Source organism: Somniosus microcephalus, unplaced genomic scaffold (assembly GCF_052327205.1).
Source record: "Somniosus microcephalus isolate GS21.2 unplaced genomic scaffold, FLI_Smic_1.0 scaffold172, whole genome shotgun sequence".
Classification (NCBI taxonomy): Eukaryota; Metazoa; Chordata; class Chondrichthyes; order Squaliformes; family Somniosidae; genus Somniosus; species Somniosus microcephalus.
The window spans coordinates 13,867-35,394 of NW_028225359.1; the positions used below are offsets into that span (position 1 = coordinate 13,867).

The following is a 21,528-nucleotide window of genomic DNA, read 5'->3' on the forward strand; positions in this document are numbered from 1 at the left end:
ACCGAGGGAGCGCCGCACTGTTGGAGAGGCAGTACTGAGGGAGCACCGCACTGTCGGAGCGGCAGTACTGAGGGAGCGCCACACTGTCGGACGGGCAGTACAGAGGGAGTGCCACACTGTCGGAGGGGCAGTGCTGAGGGAGTGCCACACTGTCAGAGGGGCAGTACTGAGGGAGCGCCGCACTGTCGGAGGGGCAGCACTGAGGGAGCGCTGCACTGTCGGAGGTGCAGTACTGAGGGAGCGCTGCACTATTGGATGTGCCAGCTTTTGGATGAGACGTTAAACCTAGGCCCCGTCTGCTCTCTCAGGTGGACATAAAAGATTCCATGGCACTTTATCGAAGAAGAGCATGGGAGTTCTCCCCGGTGTCCTGGTCAATATTATTCCTCAACCAACAATATTTATCCCTCAACCAGATTATCATGTTGCTGTTTGTGTGAGCTCACTGTGCTCACATTGGCTGCCGCGTTTCCTACATTACAACAGTGACCACACTCAGGTCCTGAGGTCGTGAAAGGCGCTATAGAAATGCAAGTCTTTCTTGCTTTCTTTAGTCCTCTACCTTTAGAGATGACCAGCTCATCTCTCACCAGCCTTTTTGCCAAGGTTTTTAACGCATTGCAAAGAAACTAAGGTGAGCGGCCAAGGTTGCAAAAAGGTGGGGAGGGGGCAATTGAGAAGTGACAGTCAGGTGACACTAAGCTTGGGATTTCAAAGCATAAAGGCCTAGAAATTCAGTTGCGTGCGCCAGCTGTTAGTGCCTTAGGAGGAGTAGATCTCGAGCGCTAGGCACTTAGCGGCCGGGCGCAGGGCGATCTGCGCCTACGCCCAACTTCAGTAGACATTTAGCGCCGGCGCAAAGTGTTTGCGCGCGCTCAGCTGCGCGCGCAGCTTATGACGTAATTTCGTCGTGCAACGCCCTTTGTGCGCCCCAAACCGGAACTTCAGTCGCGCCCGCCCAATGTGGGCGTGGCGGTGCTAAGAACTGTGAAGTGGAACGCAGCAGAGGCCCTACGGGCCTCGGGGAGCACTAATTAAAGGGCACTTACACTGAACTATAAAGGCCAGCCATTTTGCTGCAATGACTTTTGTGCAACGGATTTCTGGACAGAGACCAAGGAAGAGACCTTACTGATTTGGCCCAAAATAGGAGAGGTATTTTTGGCTTCTGGCCGGAGCTTGGAAATTTGCCTCATTGTGATTTCATTGTTTGCAAGTATATTATGGGGGCTGCATGGGGTTCCAACCCTCAGTTCCAGCATTATGTGCGAAGGGCTCGCAGATGCTGTGTGAGAGGGGCAGCCATGCCTAGACGCAGAGGGGGCATCAGGCGTCGGCAACGTAGGCCTTACCCACTCAGGGAATACCGCCAGCAGGTGTCCTATCTCACCATGACTGCCGCGCAGTGTGTTAAGAGGCTGCACTTCAGAAGGGAGGTGGTTGCAGAGATCTGCCAGCTGCTTCACAGAGATCTGCATCCACAGCTGATGTGCAGGACGTCTCTGTCGGTGGAAGTGAAGGTCACGGTGGCTCTGAACTTTTATGCAAGCGGCTCCTTCCAAGCCGCTGCTGGGGACATAGCTAACATATCCCAGTTCGCCGTGCATCGCTGCATCCGGCAGGTCACCGATGCCCTTTTCACAAGGAGACACCAATTCATCTCCTTCCCCATGACCCTGGAGAGGCAGGAGCAGCGTGCAGTCGGATTTGCGAGGATCGCCGACTTCCCCATGGTGCAGGGCGCCATTGACTGCACGCATGTGGCTTTGCGGGCACCTATCGACAATGCCGAGGATTACCGCAACCGGAAGGGCTACCATTCCCTCAATGTACAGCTGGTGTGTGACAACAGGCAGCGCATCCTAGCTGTCAATGCCCGCTTTCCAGGCAGCAGCCACGATGCATTTATCCTGCGCCAGACTACTGTGGCTGACATGTTCCAGGCACAGCCTCCCCCAAGAGGATGGCTTATCGGGGACAAGGGCTACCCTTTGTGTACATGGCTCATGACCCCGCTCCGCGCGCCCAGGACCCCTGCTGAGGAGGCATACAACGAAAGCCATCAAGCCACAAGGAACATCATAGAGCAAACGATTGGCGTCCTCAAGCAACGGTTCCGCTGCCTGGATCGCTCCGGCGGATCTCTGCAGTATTCGCCGGATAGAGTCTCCCAGTTCGTCGTCGTTTGCTGCATGCTGCACAACCTGGCTATCCGCAGGACTAAGGCACTGCCACCTCACGTTGGACCACCACCTCAGGAGGAGGAGCAGGAGGACCATGAGGAGGAGGAGGAGGAGGAGTACCAGCCTAGGAGGGAGCCACAAGGTCCAAGGGCCGTCCGCCGGCGGCTTATTGAACGACACTTCTAGGCCCCCTGTCAGGGAATGGCTTGTGGCAATGAAGGGACATGAATGCAGCCGCTCCGCAAGCCCTCAGCCGGTTAACGCAACAACCACTTCAAACATCACACATGGACAAGCTGAATAAAGAAAAAGCTTTATTGAACAAACTCAGGGCCCTTCCCACATGAAACCCAAAAACAGACAACACCCCCAAAAAACAGTCAAACACATGACTCACTCCTACAACCTGGGGAGGAATAACAAAACTTTTCCATCCAAATGGCCTTCATCCTCGGCCTTACCAAAACAACCCCCCCCATAGACAACACAACCACCCACATATAAAAAAACATTTGGCAACACACTCTACTTTGTGTGCCGAGAGGGCGAGTCCTTGTCCAGCCTTTTCCGGCCCCTGGCCGACCTGCTGCTCCACCTCAACCTGGGCCCTGTGGGTGCTGCAAGGCTGGGGGAAGGCTCCTGAGGGGCACATTGCGTGACGGCAGATGCCCTTGGGGGTCGGCCTAGACGAGCTCTGGCCCTCGAGGGGCCGGCTGCTGACTGCTGCAGCTGTGGCTGGGCAGCATCAGTCTCTCCAGCAGCTCGTGGCAGCTTCGCTGGGGGAGTGGCAGTGGCGGCTGCAGCAATGGGGGCAAGCTGGCTGATGCCAGGCGCTCGCTGCTCGCCTGAGACACTGGCACTTGGCTGGGCTGGCACTGCAGCAAGTGCAGCAATCTGCTGAAGGCCAGACCGCTGTGCTGCTGCAGCGCGGCGGGTGCCCTGGCGATGCCTGCCTGACACAGCGAGTGTGGCAGCAGTGAGTGCCCGTACTGCCCTGGTCTGTGCCCGCATCAGACCAGCCAGTGACTGCACGGCACCACTGATCAACTGGCCACTCGCTGCCTGTGCTGCCCTGAAGTCGTCCCGACTCGCGTCCTGTGCTGCCGTGAATTCGGCCCGACTCGCGTCCTGTGCTGCCCTCAATTCGGCCCGACTCGCGTCCTGTGCTGCCCCGAATTGTTCGAGACCCCTGGCCTGTGCTGCCCCGAGATGTTCGAAACCCCTGGCCTGTGAGGCCCCGAAATCGGACACACTATGAGCCAGGGACTCGATGGCCTCAGGCAACCGTGCCACAACCCCCATGAACTCGGTGTGCCGGCGATCCGAGTCCGCGGACATTTGATCGAGGAGGCGCACCTCCTGGGCGAGGACCGTCTCTGGACTGGAGGCCGGACTCTCCCTCTGGGGAGAAGGCCGCCGAGCTGGCCGACCCTTCCCGCATGGCTGGACGCCACTGGGCCCAGCAACTACACTCCCCTGCAACACTTCCCCCCTCTGGGGAGAAGGCAGCCGAGCTGCCCGACCCTTCCCGCGTGGCTCGACGCCACTGGGCACAGGAGCTACACCCCCCTGCAACACTTCCCCCTGCCTCTCCTCCAGGGAAGACGTGTCCCCTCCATTGCCATCCCCTGGCGCGGATGAGGGTTCCCCCGAGGGGCCGCCTTCCTCTTGCTCCTCCTCGTCCTCCTCTTCCGAGGGACTGTCACTGGCAGCTTCAGGGACCTCCTCCTCACCAGCTGAAAGCAGGAAGGCACAAGAGTAGCTTTAGAGTGAGGACAGGGCGTCAGCGAGGGAGGCATGAGTGGTGGCATTCAGCGCATTGGTCGGACAGTGGCAAAGGATGTAGATCTGAAGCGCAAGGGGAACGAGAGAGGTCCAAAAGGTCATGTCCTTACCATTGGGGCCCAGCACAGGGTCGGCATCTCCACATGCAACGGGGCCAATCAGCCGGCCACCCATGAGTCGACCCACGCGCTCCTCCAGGTCACTGAGCTGCTGGAACTGGGGACGGCCTCCACCGGTGACAGTCCGGCTCCTCAGATTCTGGGCCAGCTTGGCCTGCAAGAGAAAGGACGGCCTCTAAGTACAGTGTGGTGCCCTGTTGTTGTGTGCACTGCCTCCCATGGTCGAATAGCTTGGCCAGTGTGGTGCCCTGTTGTTGTGTGCACTGCCTCCCATGGTCGAATAGCTTGGCCAGTGTGGTGCCCTGTTGCTGTATGCACTGCCTCCCATGGTCGAATAGCTTGGCCAGTGTGGTGCCCTGTTGCTGTATGCACTGCCTCCCATGGTGGAATAGCTTGGCCAGTGTGTAACGTGCAGAAAGTGCAATTGATGTTCATGCCAGTGCCATAGCTGCTGGATGAGGGCTGGCCATTAGGGCTTTGAGGTCCCTTTGCCCATAACGTGAGGTGCACATGCAAGGATGAGGAGGACACTGGAAAGGGTACTCACCCTGACAATCCGAGTGAGGTCGTTAAACTTTTTCCGGCATTGGACACCAGTCCTGGGGACATCGCTGTTGGCTGTGACCCTCTGGGCGATATCCCTCCAGGCTCTCCTGTACACCCTGGTGGCAGGCTTCTTGCCACTGTCCGGGAACAAGATATGGCGTCTCCTCTCCAAAGCCCTAACCAGCACCTTTAAATCATGGGCAGAGAAGCGCTGCGCTCGCTCACGGGCCCTCTGCATCCTTCCTGGCGCTATTTCTCTCCAGCAGCAGTGTTTAGGCCTAGCTGGAGGGCTGCAGTATCCAGGGCGTGGCAGCAGACCAAGTCGACCCTTCCCCCTTTAAGAGCTGGCCGGCGCCAGGGTGTCTGCTGTCAATCAAGACATGACCGCACCTGCGCTGCGCCCGGCCTCGGCGGTATCAGTCTGCACCGCCGGCTTAGCGCCTAAAGATAGCCGTGCAACGCCAGTTTCAGCGCTCGAGCAAACTCGTTGGCCAAAGCTACTGAATATCGGCGAAGTGGCCTCCACTTTCCGGCGGGCGCAAACTTTAGCGGCCGCCCGACTTTACCGCCCCAAAAGTGGCTATACTGAATTTCTAGGCCAAAGTTCGTAGAAGGAAGCGAATGTAGAGAGCGGTGAGGAACGCCGCCATCACGAGATAATGGGTTGTTAGCGAGCCGGAAACTGTCTTGGATTCAGCCTGATGTCGATGGAGAGGGAGAAGACCAAGCATGTCGGTCAGTGTGTGGAAGTTTCGGAAGATCAGAGGAAAGTGCACATGAGGTGGGGAGATGGAATTCAGTAAGAGAGGAAAGTATAGTGAATCATAAATGAATTATACGTCAGTAAAATGGATTTTTAATCAGTTACTTTTTCTAGTTGTAACAGGTGCAACCGCTGGGATTGGAAAAGCCTACGCTCATGAGGTAATACAGATCTCTGCCTTTGAGTTGCTGTCTATATTCATAGAATGATGCAGCACAGAAGGAGGCCATTTGGCCCATTGTGCGTGTGCCGGCTCTTTGGTAGAGCTATCCAATTAATCCCACTGCCCCCCCCCCCCACCTCCCCCGCTGCTCTTTACTGTCTATATTGTAATTGAATTATTACAGAGACAATCTTGGTTATGTTTGCAAATATTTGCATCCATGCTTTTGTTACCTCCAGACTCGAGCGTTCCAATGGTCTCCCGGCCGACCTCCCACTTTGCCCAAACTTGAGTTCATCCAAAACTCTCATTCCCGTATCCTAAATTGCACCAAGTCCCGTTCACCCATTACCCCTGTGCTCGCCGACCTGCTCCCGGTCCAGCAACGCCTCGATTTTAAAATTCTCATCCTTGTGTTCAAATCCTTCCCATCACCTCGCCCCCCAACGCCCACCCCACCCATATCTCTGCAGCATCCTCCAGCCCCACAACCCTCTGAGATTTCTATGTTCCTCCAACTGGCTTCTTGTGCCTCCCTGATTTCCTTTGCCCCACCATTGATGGCCATGCCTTCAGCTGTGTAGGCTCTGGAATTCCCTCCCTAAACCTCTACGCCTTAAAACCTACCTCTGTGACCCAGCTTTTGGGCACCTGTCCTAATATCTCCTTATGTGGCTCGGTGGCAAATTTTGTTTGATAATCGCTCCTGTGAAGCGCCCTGGGATGTTTTACTATGCTAATAGCCCAAGTTCTTGTATTATTTCTAAGATATTCAGCTTTTTTCCCCCAACTTTCTCTCCAGCCTCTCCTGAAGGAGCTGAGTCCTGCTCGGGTACAGGTTCACTGTCAACGGCCATCCTCCAGTACTTCATAGCTGAGCCGAGACAGAGGGCATCAGCAGGCTATTCCGTTGTGAAGGCATCACACCGAAGATGAACCCCGGACAGTGATTGAGAATGGGAAGCCTGGCTGAATTCCCATCCCTCCTCCCAAGGGTACTGAGGACAATTATAGTGCCCCAGATAATGCCCTGGCCAAGATCAGCTACTTCAGCAGAGACCCGAGATTGTATCTGAGATCTTTCTGGTCTATGTGCCTCAGTACCACACTGGGGCAGTGCTACCAGCTACTAGGGAGCGCCTCCTTTTCTTCTAATGGAACATTGCATTGCAATATCTGATTACAGCAGGATCTTCCCTCTCACTGGTATACACTGCTGGTGTGGTGCTCAGCTTGGCCCTTACCACACCAGTGGGGCACTGGATTAATGCATTTCTTTTCTTGATTCCCAGTTGGCAAGAAGGGGGCTCAATGTGGTGCTGATCAGCCGGTCGTTGGAGAAGCTGAGAGCCACAGCAAAGGAGATAGGTAAGAACCACAGAAGATTCCCACAGAGGGAGGTTGTTCAGCCCATCGCGTCTACGCCGGCTCTTTGCTAGAGCAATGCAAAAATAATCCCACTGCATAGACCCTGTAGAGGCACAGGTGCTGCATCAGTAGGTCAGTGACCCTGTGTCTACTACACTTGGGGACATAGGGCTAAAAATTCAGTTTGGGGCGCCCAGCTCGCCTGGGTGCCGGAATTACCGCTGCGCGCGGAGCCACTTGCGCCAGCGGGATATTCAGTTTCTGCGCCCCAAATGGAAGCGGGCCGCTAAACGAGGCTTCCCGCGCCCCGCTTGGGGCGCTGAAACTGAATATCGGCGCGCAAAGTGCCGCAGCGCCACCCGCTGCGGCACGGCACGCTGCGGTACTGCAGGCCTTCCTCCCACTGTTAAGGGGGAGGTGCCTGCAACAGCGCGATCCCCGCTCGCGAGTGCCGGCAAATGAGCCCGGCACCAAGGAGAAGTGCCGGGCTCTCGGGGAAACAGCCGGCAATGCCGCGGGGGGGGGGGGGGGTGTGTGTAGGAGGCCGGGGACGGAGGTGCGGGCAGGCGGCCGCCGAAAAAGCGGCCGGCCGCACCTCCACCTTAACTAGCGCCACTACCGGCACAGGTTGGCCCCTGTGTACCGGTCGCTATTTGCGGCCGGCGCTGAGGAGGCGGTCGTGACCTAATATGGCGTTCGGGGTGGTAGCGGGGCGCTGCGCACACCGATGACGTCATTGGTGGCGGCGCAGCGCTACAGGCTAACGCCGCCATTAGCGCCCCGCTAAATATCGCGGTGGTTGCGGCCAGTGGCGCTAAAGCCTCTGAGTGGCCTCTTTGGGCGCAAACTGGTGGCGCAGGCCACTGAATTTCTAGGCCATAGTCTTTATGACCCACAACCCTCCTCTAATTCTGGCCTCTTGAGCATCCCCCCGATTTTCATTGTTCCACCATTGGCGGCCGTGCCTTCAACTGCCTGGGCCCCGAGCTCTGGAATTCCCTCCCTAAACCTCTCCGCCTCTCTACCTCTCTCTCCTCCTTTAAGACGCTCCTTAAAACTGGCCTCTTTGACGAAGCTTTTGGTCACCTGTCCTAATATCTCCTTATGTGGCTCGGTTCAAATTTTGTTTTGTAACGCTCCTGTGAAGCGCCTTGGGACATTTTAAAGGCGCTATATAAATACTAGATGTTGTTGTTGAATTACATAAGAGATGATATCACAACTAATGATTGCCTGTTGGCGGTTACAATTGGCCTTAGTGTCCCTGGGTTACGGAGGGGTAAAAAATCAACCAGGCTTCCTCCTGCTGTTCGCTATCCAATGCGCACTGCTTGAAAGTGCGCCTGGTGAGGAGCTGGCTCAGTTGTGATGGCCCTCTCTGTCGAATAGCCTACTAGCACACATTGCCTGCACTCTCTCATATGAAGGAAGAATGGCCTTTTTGGGCAAAGCACCCAAGGCAGCTGGCATCAGTGGGAGAGTACCCCAGCGAGGGCCAATGTCTCTGGGAGAGGCGGGCAGATCCTTGGGCACAATGCGACGAGAGACAGGTGGAAACAAGAGTTTCAAATCTCGTTGAGAGGAAGCAGCACATCCACCACTCGCTGTCTCACAGCTGTTGAAAATTCAGTGGAAACCTCAGTAAACCCCATCATGAGACAAGGACGCAAAGTGGGAACGGAAAACTGTTGCTTTTGGTGTTAAAATTTACATTTTTAAATATCTCACAAGCCACTCCGAAATGGGACTATTTGGCCCAAAGCTAGTTGGGTGAGAAGCTCCATCTCTTCAGTCACTTCGCCCGACCCACAATCCAAACATCCCACCCAAAGGCAACACCAGACATTCCTGCGTTGGGCTGGGAAAAAGCTGCTCTGTTTTAAAATGATGCCCATCGTAAATCGGGCCCCGTGATACAAACCCAGTTAGGCCCCAGCTGGAGTATTGTGTCCAATTCTGGGCACCGCACTTTAGGAAGGATGTCAAGGCCTTGGAGAGGGTGCAGAGGAGATTTACCGGAATGGTACCAGGGATGAGGGACTTCAGTGATGTGGAGAGAGTGGAGAAGCTGGCTGGGATTGTTCTCCTTAGAGCAGAGCAGGTTAAGGGGAGATTTAATAGAGGTGTTCAAAATCATGAAGGGTTTTGATAGGGTAAATAAGGAGCAACTGTTTCCAGTGGCAGGAGGGTCGGTAACCAGAGGACACAGATTTAAGATAATCGGCAAAACAACCAGAGGCGACAAGAGGGGATTTTTATTACGCAGCGAGTTGTTGTGATCTGGAACGCGCTGCCTGAAAGGGCGGTGTAAGCAGATTCAATAGTAACTTTCAGAAGGGAAATGGAAATGTTAATATTTGCAGGGCTATGGGGAAAGAGCAGGGGGGAGTGGGACTAATCGGAGAGCTCTTTCAAAGAGCCGGCACAGGCACGATGGGCCGAATGGCCTCTTTCTGTGCTGTGTATCATTCTGTGAAACCTGTTTGGGTGAGAGGACATGTCGAGTGATTCTGGAAGTTATTCGGGCTGTGAGATGATGACTTGTTCCTCTCTGGGTGATTGCAGAGCAGCAGCAAGGCAAGAAAACCAAGATTATTCAGGCCGACTTCTCGTCTGGCGCCGAGATCTACGGACCGATCGAGGCAGCGCTGAAGGACCTGAACATTGGGATCCTGGGTAATTCCATCTCGTTCCCAAGGTTTGGATTTGACCAACTTTCTCATTTTTACAGGATTCCCGCTGCCCGGCAGGGAAAATCCAGGTATAACAATAAGGAGAGCGTTGTTCCAGATGCGCTTGCACACGCGGGAGTAAGGAAACGTAAGAAAAATCAAAGAGCGGAGGAAAGGGTTACTGGTGTTAAAAAATCTAATTCAGGTGTTTTAAAAGACGGGAGGTGTTCACCATCAGAAAGCATTCATCAAATCATTACACAGAATGATCATCAATTCAAACTTATTTTGTTCTACTCCACAACATTGATTCTTCAATATCTTATGGTTATTTTTAGTACAGTATGTTGGCAGCCTGTTACAGAAATGGATTAACTAGAGATACAGTCAGTAAATAACACGGCGCTGGGGGAGGAGTTACTGAGTGACTGTGAGGGAGCTGGATTAACATCAGTGGAGATACAGTCAGTAACACAGGGTGCTGGGGGAGAGGGGTTACTGAGTGACAGTGTGAGGGAGCCAGATTAACATCAGTAGAGATACAGTCAGTAACACAGGGTGCTGGGGGAGAGGGGTTACTGAGTGACAGTGTGAGGGAGCCAGATTAACATCAGTAGAGATACAGTCAGTAACACAGGGTGCTGGGGGAGAGGGGTTACTGAGTGACAGTGTGAGGGAGCTGGATTAACATCAGTAGAGATACAGTCAGTAACACAGGGCGCTGGGGGAGAGGGGTTACTGAGTGACAGTGTGAGGGAGCTCAATTAACATCAGTAGAGATACAGTCAGTAAATAACACGGCGCTGGGGGAGGAGTTACTGAGTGACTGTGAGGGAGTTGGATTAACATCAGTAGAGATACAGTCAGTGACACAGGGCGCTGAGGGAGAGGGTTTACTGAGTGACAGTGTGAGGGAGCTGCATTAACATTAGTAGAGATACAGTCAGTAACACAGGGCGCTGGGGGAGGAGTTACTGAGTGACTGTGAGGGAGCTGGAATAACATCAGTAGAGATACAGTCAGTAACAGGGCGCTGGGGGAGGAGTTACTGAGTGACAGTGTGAGAGAGTTGGATTAACATCAGTAGAGATACAGTCAGTAACACAGAGAGGGGTTACTGAGTGACTGAGGGAGCTGGATTAACATCAGTAGAGATACAGTCAGTGACACAGGGTGCTGGGGGAGAGGGGTTACTGAGTGACAGTGTGAGGGAGCTGCATTAACATCAGTAGAGATACAGTCAGTGATACAGGGCGCTGGGGGAGAGGGGTTACTGAGTGACAGTGTGAGGGAGCTGCATTAACATCAGTAGAGTTACAGTCAGTAACACAGGGCGCTGGGGGAGAGGGGTTACTGAGTGACAGTGTGAGAGAGTTGGATTAACATCAGTAGAGATACAGTCAGTAACACAGAGAGGGGTTACTGAGTGACTGAGGGAGCTGGATTAACATCAGTAGAGATACAGTCAGTGAAACAGGGCGCTGGGGGAGAGGGGTTACTGAGTGACAGTGTGAGGGAGCTGCATTAACATCAGTAGAGATACAGTCAGTAACACAGGGCCCTGGGGAGTTGGGCTACTGAACTGAACATTTGTTGATGTGGTTCTGTTCTAATTGTGATTTTCTGTGTTGCAGTTAACAATGTTGGAAAGACGTACGAAGTGCTTCCATGTTATTTTCTTGATGTTGCTGATGTCGATAAGGTGTAGTACATTACACATTCTCTTAGATTTTGTGTTACATAGTGCAATTATCTGGCCCATTATTCAGTCCAAGATCAGTCTGGTCCACAGTTCATAGAATTACATCGAAGCTGTGGAACAGAAACAGGTCGTTCGGCCAAACCTGTCCATGCCGGTGTTTATGCTCCACACGAGCCTCCTCCCACCCCTCTCCATCTAACTCTATCGATTCATTTTATGTTCAATTTCTCTCGATTCCAGGGAGAAGTCGGGGTGCATTTTGCTCTCAGAACCTGCCTCCTTCCCCTCCCACTCTCCTTCTCTAAGTCATGCTCGTTGGTGGACTGGTTTCCGCAGCCAGACAGAGCATTCCCCTCAGGGAGTCAGGTGTTGGAATAAAAGTCTCCTCTGTTAAGACATTCAGATTGACAGTTTATAGAGTTCAGACCCGTGGAACAGACAACTCGAGACAAAGATTTCAGGGTAAACTATTCTTTACCTAAAATCAGCAAGCGGTTACAAGTACCCAAAGTCAGAGGCTGGGTATTCTGCGGCGAATGTCTCACCTCCTGACTTCCCAAAGCCTTTCTACCATCCACAAGGCACAAGTAAGGAGTGTGATGGAGTACTCTCCACTTGCCTGGATGAGAGCAGCTCCAACAGCACTCAAGAAGCTCGACACCATCCAGCCCACTTGATCGGCACCCTATCCACCACCTTAAACATTCACTCCCTCCACCGCCGGCGCACCGTGTCTGCAGTGTGTACCATCTACAAGATGCACTGCAGCAACTCGCCAAGGCTTCTTCGGCAGCACCTCCCAAACCCGCGACCTCTACCATCTAGAAGGACAAGGGTAGCAGGCGGATGGGAACACCACCACCTCCAAGTTCCCCTCCAAGTCACACACCATCCTGACTTGGAAGTATATCGGCCGTTCCTTCATCGTCGCTGAGTCAAAATCCTGGAACTCCCTCCCTAACAGCACTGTGGGAGCACCTTCACCACACGGACTGCAGCGGTTCAAGAAGGAGGCTCACCACCACCTTATCGAGGGCAATTAGGGATGGGCAGTAAATGCTGGCTTTGCCAGCGAGGCCCACGTCCCATAAAAACGAATTTAAAAAAATATACAACCCGTACTCAAATTATTTACCTGTTAGAAGCAAGCACGCATGGAATGACAACCATGCTCAAATCCTTTACTAAGTACGCACGGATCTTAATCATTTGCTTTAAGCTCAAGTGATCATAAGAAACCATACACGTACTAACACCAGTGAGAGGTCAATTCAGCGATGACTGGACGTATGACTTTAGCTGGCAACTGACCACGTTGCCCTCAACTGCAGCCGCGAGTGGTCATTTTACAGCACCTTTTATACCCCAAAACTTGGCAGCTCGCCCACAGCATTCATGTCCTGAACTGTGTGATGAGTGTTGTTTTCTCATTTGTTTTGATGCTTAGTTAACCAAGATCATTCAAGGGTGGGAGAGAGTCGTTGTTTTTGCACCTGAAGGTTGTTGACTCCTGGTTCTCACTGAATTTTCAGGATCTTATTGTTGTGTATGTAACCTGTTCCACCTTAAGAGAGCTTAAGCCTGTTCCACCTTAAGAGATGTACTACTTTCTCAGGCTGCTGTAGACGTAATACCGGGGGTGAACACACCGGTATATAAGCACTGTGCAGTAATCTAGTTAATTAAGACACAGACTAATTAATAACAATCAAAAACAGGTCTTTACTGGTTGGAGGTAGGGACTATTCTGAATACAAGATTACTGCACAGTGCTTATATACCGGTGTGTTCACCCCCGGTATTACGTCTACAGCAGCCTGAGAAAGTAGTACATCTCTTAAGGTGGAACAGGCTTAAGCTCTCTTAAGGTGGAACAGGTTACATACACAACACTTATCTTTTTGGAGAGAAAACAAAACAGCTTGCAAGCGCATCATTTATTTTACAAATGTTGTAGCCAAGCCGTCTCTTGCCCTCAAAGCTTGTCGGTACATTTGGTCACTTTAGATTCAGTCAAATTTACCGTGAAGGGTATAATCTGACACTGGATATAAAGGGCAAACATGAAACGAGTTTGGAGCATTTACTGATCCATTTCCCAGTGGTCCACAGCACAAAGCAGGACCTGGCTCAGCTGCCAAAGAATGCGAGTGTGAAATGAAAAATTGTAGCTTTGGTGCGGTAAGGAGTGCTCTTCTGGGGCTGGGCCTTGGGTTGCCAACCGTCCAGGACTGACCTGGAGTCTCCAGGAATTCTTAGGCAGTCCCTCGGAACCGAGGATAACTTCCTTCCACATTAAAAATGAGTTCTCAGGTGACTGATGAGTCCAATGCGGGACCTACAGTCTCTGTCGCAGGTGGGGCAGACGGTGGTTGAAGGGGCGGGTGGGTGGGGTGCTTGGGTTGACGTGCGCTACTTGCGCTGCCTGCGCTTGGCTTCCGCTTGCTCCCGGCGAAGAGACTCGAGGTGTTCAGCGCCTTCCCGGGTGCTTCTCCTCCACTTTGTGCGGTCTTGGGCCAGGGATTCCCAGGTGTCGGTGGGGATGTTACACTTTTTCAAGGAGGCTTTGATGGTGTCCTTCAAGCGTTTCCTCTGCCCGCCTGGGGCTCTCTTGCCGTGTCAGAGCACCGAGTAGAGTGCTTGTTTGGGGAGTCTCGTATCGGGCATGCGGACAATGTGACCCGTCCATCGGAGCTGATCGAGCGTGGTCAGAGCTTCGATGCTGGGGATGTGGGCCTGAGCAAGAACACTGACGTTGGTGCGCCTATCCTGCCAACGGATGTGCAGGATCTTGCGGAGGCAGCGTTGGTGGTACCTCTCCAGTGCTTTGAGGTGCCTGCTGTACATGGTCCATGTCTCTGAGGCATACAGGAGGGCGGGTATCACTGCTGCTCTGTAAACCATGAGCTTGGTGCCGGGTTTGAGGTCCTGGTCTTCAAACACTCTCTTCCTGGAGTGTTCTCCAGGAATTTAATCTCCTGGGCACTGCTGCCAGCAAACTGGGGAGAAGAAAAATCATAGGGACATAAAAAATATTGTGCGTTTTTTTTTCATTTTCTTTGGACACTTTTGTTTATAAAATATAAAAATATTGGAGAGGGGGGAAAAAAGGCTGTTTGACTGGGCGGGTGTTTGGAGGGGGGCGGGGGCGGAGGGAGGTTCATGGCAGGAGGTGATATGATGAAACTTCCAGGAATACATCCAACCATAGTTGGCAACCCAACTGAGCCTGAGGCCTTTGGTGAAAGGGTCAGAATGTGCTACAAGATCGTCGATGCATTGCAAGTTATGTACTGGGTGAGATCTTGCACACTTAGGCTGTGCTAAATCTGGTTAACAAATCTCTCCGTGTCTGTTCCACTTCAGTGTTGACTGAACTTTGGCAGCAGAATACTGCACTGTGTGATGCAGGCATAATGCTCCTGTTCTTGTGTATAACAGCATGTCTTACCCGTGCTTTCAAAAAGCAAGGCACGTCCCATTTACAAACGGGCATTTCGCCATCAGGGCACCTCGTGTAGAAGAGTCACGAAGAATTAGGATTAATGGAAACGTTATTTCTGACTGTGGTGCATGGAAACCTCAGGCTCAAACCCCCTGGCCTGTGCTCAATCTCAAAATTAGCCGCTGACACAAAACTTGGAGGTATAGTGGACAGTGAGGAGGATAGTGATAGACTGCAAGAAGACATGGACAGGCTGGGGGAATGGGCAAACACGTGGCAGATGAAATTTAATGCAGAAAAGTGCGAAGTGATACATTTTGGTAGGAAGAGCGAGGCGAGGCAATATAAACTAAAGGGTACAATCCTAAGGGGGGTGCATGAACAGAGAGACCTGGGGGTATATGTGCACAAATCATTGAAGGTGGCAGGGCAGGTTGAGAAAGCGGTTAAAAAAGCTTACGGGATCCTGGGCTTCATAAATAGAGGCACAGGGCTCGATTTTCATTGAGCCATGGAGTCGGGCTTGGAGGGGTTAAAATCGCAAAAACAGGTGGGCGGGACCCCCCCCCCCCCCCCCCCCCCCCGGCCTGGTTCCTGTCTCCGAGCAATTTTAACTCAGGTGTGTCTGATGGTCCCGACTCCGTCCCGCATCCAACAGGCGGCACTGTTCTTTAAAGCCCTTAATAACCACTAAATGGCCTCTATAATCCTATTTTAACAGGCCCTTGCAAATTTAACCCTTTTCCCACGTAAAACACGCCTGGTGGGAAACACGATGGTGAAACCTGGCAGGAGCACTATTGGATTGCTGACTATCAACTGCAGGTCAACCATTAAAGAGATTTGATCAGCCATCATTTGCAGGTGGCAGGACTTAGTGGTCTCAGGTCTGGGGCAACTTTTAGAAGGCTTAACCACACCTCTGGAAGGTTGGAGCCTCACACCCATCTCCAGTGTGACCTCCTGGGAAACCCCTCTCGCCACCTTCACTCAGCGCTTCCTCAACGGAGGCATATACCAGAAGCATGGGAGCCATTTATTTCGTTCCCATCTGGGAATTAGAGGAGCTTGAGCACCAACCGTGGCAGCAGCAGAACCAGGAACAACAGCAGCACCAGCAACATCAGCAGCAGCAGGAGCGCCAGGCTGCTGCTCACCCACCTGAAGCTGCACAGGCCAGAAGGGGCCAGTGCCTGGAAGAGGCTGGAGAGCACCTTGCTGCACATCAGGGGGGCCATGGGGACCCGTATCTGCAATGGCAGTCCTACTCAGAAGGAATTCCATGAAGGTCTGGTTTCTCTGTTCAATAGATGCCCATCGCTCCTCAAGAGATGTCATTCTATTCTGAACAATGACCATGTTTTCCATACCCCGGCGACTAAGCTCCTCCATGGCCGTAGCCATCCTCTCCTCTACAGTAGCCAGCCTTACCACGGAGGTAGCAATCCTTTCCACGGAGGTAGCCATCCATTCCATGGAGCAACAGTTGCAACTCTGTTGGACGGAGTATCAATCAGGAAATAGTTGAGGCTTGTAATAAGGGAGCATCTATAATTATGGGGGATTTTAACTATCATATTAATTGGACAAATCAAATTGGGCAGGGCTGCCTTGAGGATGAGTTAATTGAGTGTATTAGGGATGGGTTTCTTGAACAGTATGTAACTGAACCGACCAGGGGGCAAGCAACCTTAGATCTGGTCCTGTGTAACGAGACAGGATTAATTAAAAATGTCCTAGTAAAGGATCCCCTTGGAATGAGTGACCATAACATGGTTGAATTCCATATTCAATTAGATGGTGAGAAGGTTGGATCTCAAACAAGCGTGCTAAGCTTGAATAAAGGAGACTATGAAGGTATGAGAGCGGAATTGAGTAGAGTGGATTGGGAAAATAGATTAAAGGGTAAGACGATACATGATCAGTGGTGTACATTTAAGGAGTTATTTTACAACTTCCAAAAAAAATATATTCCACTGAGAAGAAAAGGGTGTAAAAGAAAAGACAGCCATCTGTGGCTAAGTAAAGAAATTAAGGATAGTATTCGACTAAAAACAAGGGCATATAAGGTAGCCAAATCTAGTGGGAGGATAGAGGATTGCGAAAACTTTAAAAGACAGCAACAAATAACAAAAAGATTGATTAAGAAAGGGAAGATAGATTATGAAAGTAAATTAGCAAAAAATATAAAAACAGATAGTAAGAGTTTTTATAGTTATATAAAAAGAAAAAGGGTGGCTAAAGTGAATGTTGGTCCCTTAGAGGATGAGACCGGGAAATTAATGGTGGGAAATAGGGAGATGGCAAAAACACTGAATGAATATTTTGTATCAGTCTTTACAGTAGAAGACACTAAGAATATCCCAACACTGGACAAACAGGGGGCTATAGGGGGGGAGGAGCTAAACACGATCAAAATCACTAAGGAAGTGGTACTCGGTAAAATAATGGGACTCAAGGCGGATAAATCACCTGGACCTGATGGCTTACATCCTAGGGTCTTGAGGGAAGTGACGGTAGGGATTGTGGATGCATTGGTAATAATTTTCCAAAACTCCCTGGACTCAGCAAAGGTCCCGGCAGACTGGAAAACTGCTAATGTAATGCCCTTATTTAAAAAGGGCAGTAGACAGAAGGCTGGAAACGATAGACCGGTTAGCCTAACATCTGTGGTAGGTAAAATATTGGAGTCCATTATTAAGGAGACAGTAACAGGACATTTGGATAATCATAATTTAATAGGACAAAGTCAGCATGGTTTTATGAAGGGGAAGTCACGTTTGACAAATTTGCTGGAGTTCTTTGAGGAAGTAACATATAGGGTGGATAAAGGGGAACCAGTGGACGTAGTGTATTTAGACTTCCAAAAGGCATTTGACAAGGTGCCACACAAAAGATTATTGCTTAAGATAAAAAAATCACGGGATTGGGGGTAATATTCTGGCATGGATAGAGGATTGGCTATCTAACAGAAGGCAGAGAGTTGGGATAAATGGTTCATTCTCAGACTAGCAATCAGTAAGTAGTGGTGTTCCGCAGGGGTCAGTGCTGGGTCCCCAACTCTTTACAATCTATATTAACGATTTGGAGGAGGGGACCGAGTGTAACATATCAAAGTTTGCAGATGATACTAAGATGGGAGGGAAAGTAGTGAGTGAGGAAGACATAAAAAACCTGCAAGGGGACATAGACAGGCTAAGTAAGTGGGCAGAGATTTGGCAGATGGAATACAATACTGGAAAGTGTGAGGTTATGCACTTTGGCAGGAAAAATCGTAGAGCAAGTTATTATCTTAATGGCAAGAAACTGGAAAGTACTGAAGTACAAAGGGATCTGGGGGTCCTGGTGCACGAAACTCAAAAGGTTAGTATGCAGGTGCAGCAAGTGATTAAGAAGGCCAATGGAATGTTAGCTTTCATTGCTAGGGGGATAGAATATAAAAATAGGGAGGTATTGCTTCAGTTGTACAAGGTATTGGTGAGACCGCACCTGGAATACTGCATACAGTTTTGGTGTCCATACTTAAGAAAAGACATACTTGCTCTCGAGTCAGTACAAAGAAGGTTCACTCGGTTAATCCCGGGGATGAGGGGATGGACATATGAGGAGAGGTTGAGTAGATTGGGACTCTACTCGTTGGAGTTCAGAAGAATGAGAGGCGATCTTATTGAAACATATAAGATTGTGAAGGGGTTGGATCGGGTGGATGCGGGGAGGATGTTCCCGATGATGGGTGAAACTAGAACTAGGGGGCATAGTCTTAGAATAAGGGGCTGCTCTTTCAAAACTGAGATGAGGAGGAACTACTTCACTCAGAGGGTGGTAGGTCCATGGAATATGCTGCCCCAAAAAGCTGTAGAAGCTACATCATTACATAAATTTAAAACAGAAATAGACAGTTTCCTAGAAGTAAAGGGAATTAAGGGTTACGGGGAGCGGGCAGGAATTTGGACATGAGTCTAGGTTCGGATCGGTCATGGCCCTGTGGGTAGCGGAGCGGGCCCAGGGGCCGTGTAGCCTGATCCTGCTCCTATTTCGTGTGTCTAATTCTGTTAGATTCAGGAGATGGTTCTGTGATAGTAGATTGGCGGTTAGGATCAGATCAGCCATGGTCTTATTGAATGGCGGAGCAGGCTCGAGGGGCCGATTGGCCTACTCCTGCTCCTATTTCTTATGTTCTTATGTTCTTCTGATGTGTTCATGCGCCAATGCCTCCACAAAGGCTCTGCTCATGTTCACTATGGATTCCTCCATTCGCTCCACACTCGCAGCGACCCTCGAGACAAAATATGCAAGAGACTCCTGCATCTGTGCCTGGAGTTCCATCACCTCTAATCTTATGGATGGAGCCAGAGGCAGAGGGTCGACATGCTGCTGAGCCGAGCTGGCAGAGTCCTGCGCCCTCTGACTAGGACTCTCCACTGCTGTCCCTGTCTCCACAATCTGCTGATGCTCACTTGTGAGCTGAGATACACCAGGTGACAACACTACTCTACGTCCCAAAAGTCCCACCGAGGTGTGAGTGTCTGCGCTGGTGCTGGGTGCGCTGAATTCTGCTGACGCTGCGCCCTCAGAGGTTGCAGCTTCCTCTGAGGAGTCTGGCTGCTCACCCTCTTCTTCCTGGCTAGGGGGGATGGATGCTTGTGATGGTCCTGTGGGGGAGTAAAGGAAAGAGTCAAAGATGTGATGCCAAGGTTACATGCACATTGCATATTGCAGATGATCATAAGTCCATCTGTTTGGGCTTCAGAGTCATTATCAGTGAATCATGCAATGTCAATGAGAGAGATGGAAAACTATTCTGTCACCAGCTTGCTGTGATACACCCGTCTGTCCATCCCCCACTTGCGCATCGTCCTCCACTCCCACGATCTCCAGGACCGCCTCCTCCCAGGGGGTGAGGTGGGCTACTGAGGGTGGCCCTCCTCCTGTCCTCGCTCTTTCTTGCTTATTGTGAGCTCTCTTTTCCTGCAATGAGGGAGACAAGTGGAGGTTGAGTGAGAATGAAGGAGTGAGTGTAGAGATTCCGTAGCATAGATATTTAGAAGGAGAGAAAGATGGAGTGAGGTGGCAAGACCAAGGGCCCTCCCTGTGTGTTGTCAGTTGTTTTCATAGCATCAGAGTGAGAGGGAGTGTGAGGGCTGCATAGTCGAATAGTTAGGTGAATGTGACCATAGAGAGAAAGGGAATGGGTAAGGGTGCATGGATGTCAGTGTCAAGTGGGATGTGGAGGAAGAGATTGCTAAAGCTGAGTGTTGGCGAGGAAAGGCAATGGGGATCAGATTGAGGGTGATGGGAAATTCATACTCACTTTTCCAGTGCGCTGAAGGTCATGAAATCTTTTCCTGCACTGTATCCAGGTTCTGCGGGTGACTCCCAAGGAGTTGACCTCCTCAGCCACCTGCATCCACACTGCCTTGGTCTGAGTGGGAGGCCTCTTCCTCCCTGGTGAAGGGAACAGCACCTCCCTGTTGGCCCTAGCCCCATCCACTAATGCCTGCAGTGCCACCTCGTCAAAGCGAGGAGCTGATCTGGCCCTCCCACTTGTCATATTTGCTGCAACTCCCTCACACTGCACAGTCAAGAAGCTTGGCAGTCTGCAGAAGAAGCAAGGCTTGCTGTGGACCTTAAATGCAGCAGCAATGATGATGTCATTGGAGGGGACTTTCAGTCATGAAAAACCCATTTGCAAAGGCTTCCCACACGTTGGAAATCAATTGGCCAATTCAGTTAAAATTGCGTCAATCTTCCACATCCATTTAGATTTGTGTGGGAAACACGAAATTCGGATAACACGACAACAGCCCGCACCTGAGTTAAAATCCCCCCCATAGAGTACAAAAGCAAGGAGGTTATGATGAACCTTTATAAAACACTGGTTTGGCCTCAACTGGAGTATTGTGTCCAATTCTGGGCACCGCACTTCAGGAAGTATGTGAAGGCCTTAAAGAGGGTGCAGAAAAAATTCACGATAATGATTCCAGGGATGAGGGACTTCAGTTACGTGGATAGACTAGAGAAGCTGGGATTGTTCTCCTTGGAGCAGAGAAGGTTGAGAGGAGATTTGACAGAGGTGTTCAAAATTATGAGGGGTCTGGACAGAGTAGATAGAGAGAAACTGTTCCCATTGGCAGAAGGGTCGAGAACCAGAGGACACAGATTTAAGGTGATTGGCAAAAGAACCAAAGGCGACATGAGGAAAATCTCTTTTACGCAGTGAGTGGTTAGGATCGGGAATGCACTGCCTGAGAGGGTGGAGGAGGCAGACTCAATCACGGCTTTCAAAAGGGAATTGGATAAGTACCTGAGGGGAAAACATTTGCAGGGCTATGTGGAGAGGGCGGGGGAGTGGGACTAGCTGAAGTGCTTTTGCAGAGTTCCGGCATGGGCTCGATGGGCTAAATGCCTGCCCTCCTGTGCTGTAACCGTTCTATGGACTTGGCTGGGCTAGGGAGAGGATATTGGCCAAGGTCCCTGCTCCAGATCACTGTCCAGTGAGCCCTGCGGAAAATGGTACATATGCGGATATCTGATGAGGAAAGGATCGGGCTGGGCTAAATGGTCAACTGTCCTGCCGACGCTCATTGTCTGGGCTCACACATGGGAGAATGGCCACTCAGCCAGGTACCTGAGGGTCCTTGGTCCTCATGTAACTGTACCTCAGTAGGAGTCAGTGACTTCAGGGTGGGGTGGAGAGAGAAAAATTAGGAACAAAATACTGATGTGTAAAATCAGGTTTCCAGAGAGAACTTTTTAAATATGTTTTTTTTTTGCTTTTATAT

At 51.2% G+C, this 21,528-nt stretch overlaps 1 protein-coding gene across 1 annotated transcript in view; it reads left to right on the forward strand.

Annotated features, from left to right (window-relative positions):
* Nucleotides 1–5,064: 5,064 nt before the first annotated feature.
* The window catches only part of LOC147082105 (very-long-chain 3-oxoacyl-CoA reductase-like), a 41,142-nt gene continuing 24,678 nt past the window's right edge, over nt 5,065–21,528 (forward strand). Inside the window, exons 1-4 of the mRNA XM_085980441.1 lie at nt 5,065–5,557; nt 6,852–6,927; nt 9,493–9,603; nt 11,234–11,301. Of these exons, the coding sequence (XP_085836567.1) occupies nt 5,462–5,557; nt 6,852–6,927; nt 9,493–9,603; nt 11,234–11,301 (351 nt within the window). The 5' untranslated portion in view covers nt 5,065–5,461. The remainder of the gene's footprint in view (nt 5,558–6,851; nt 6,928–9,492; nt 9,604–11,233; nt 11,302–21,528) is intronic.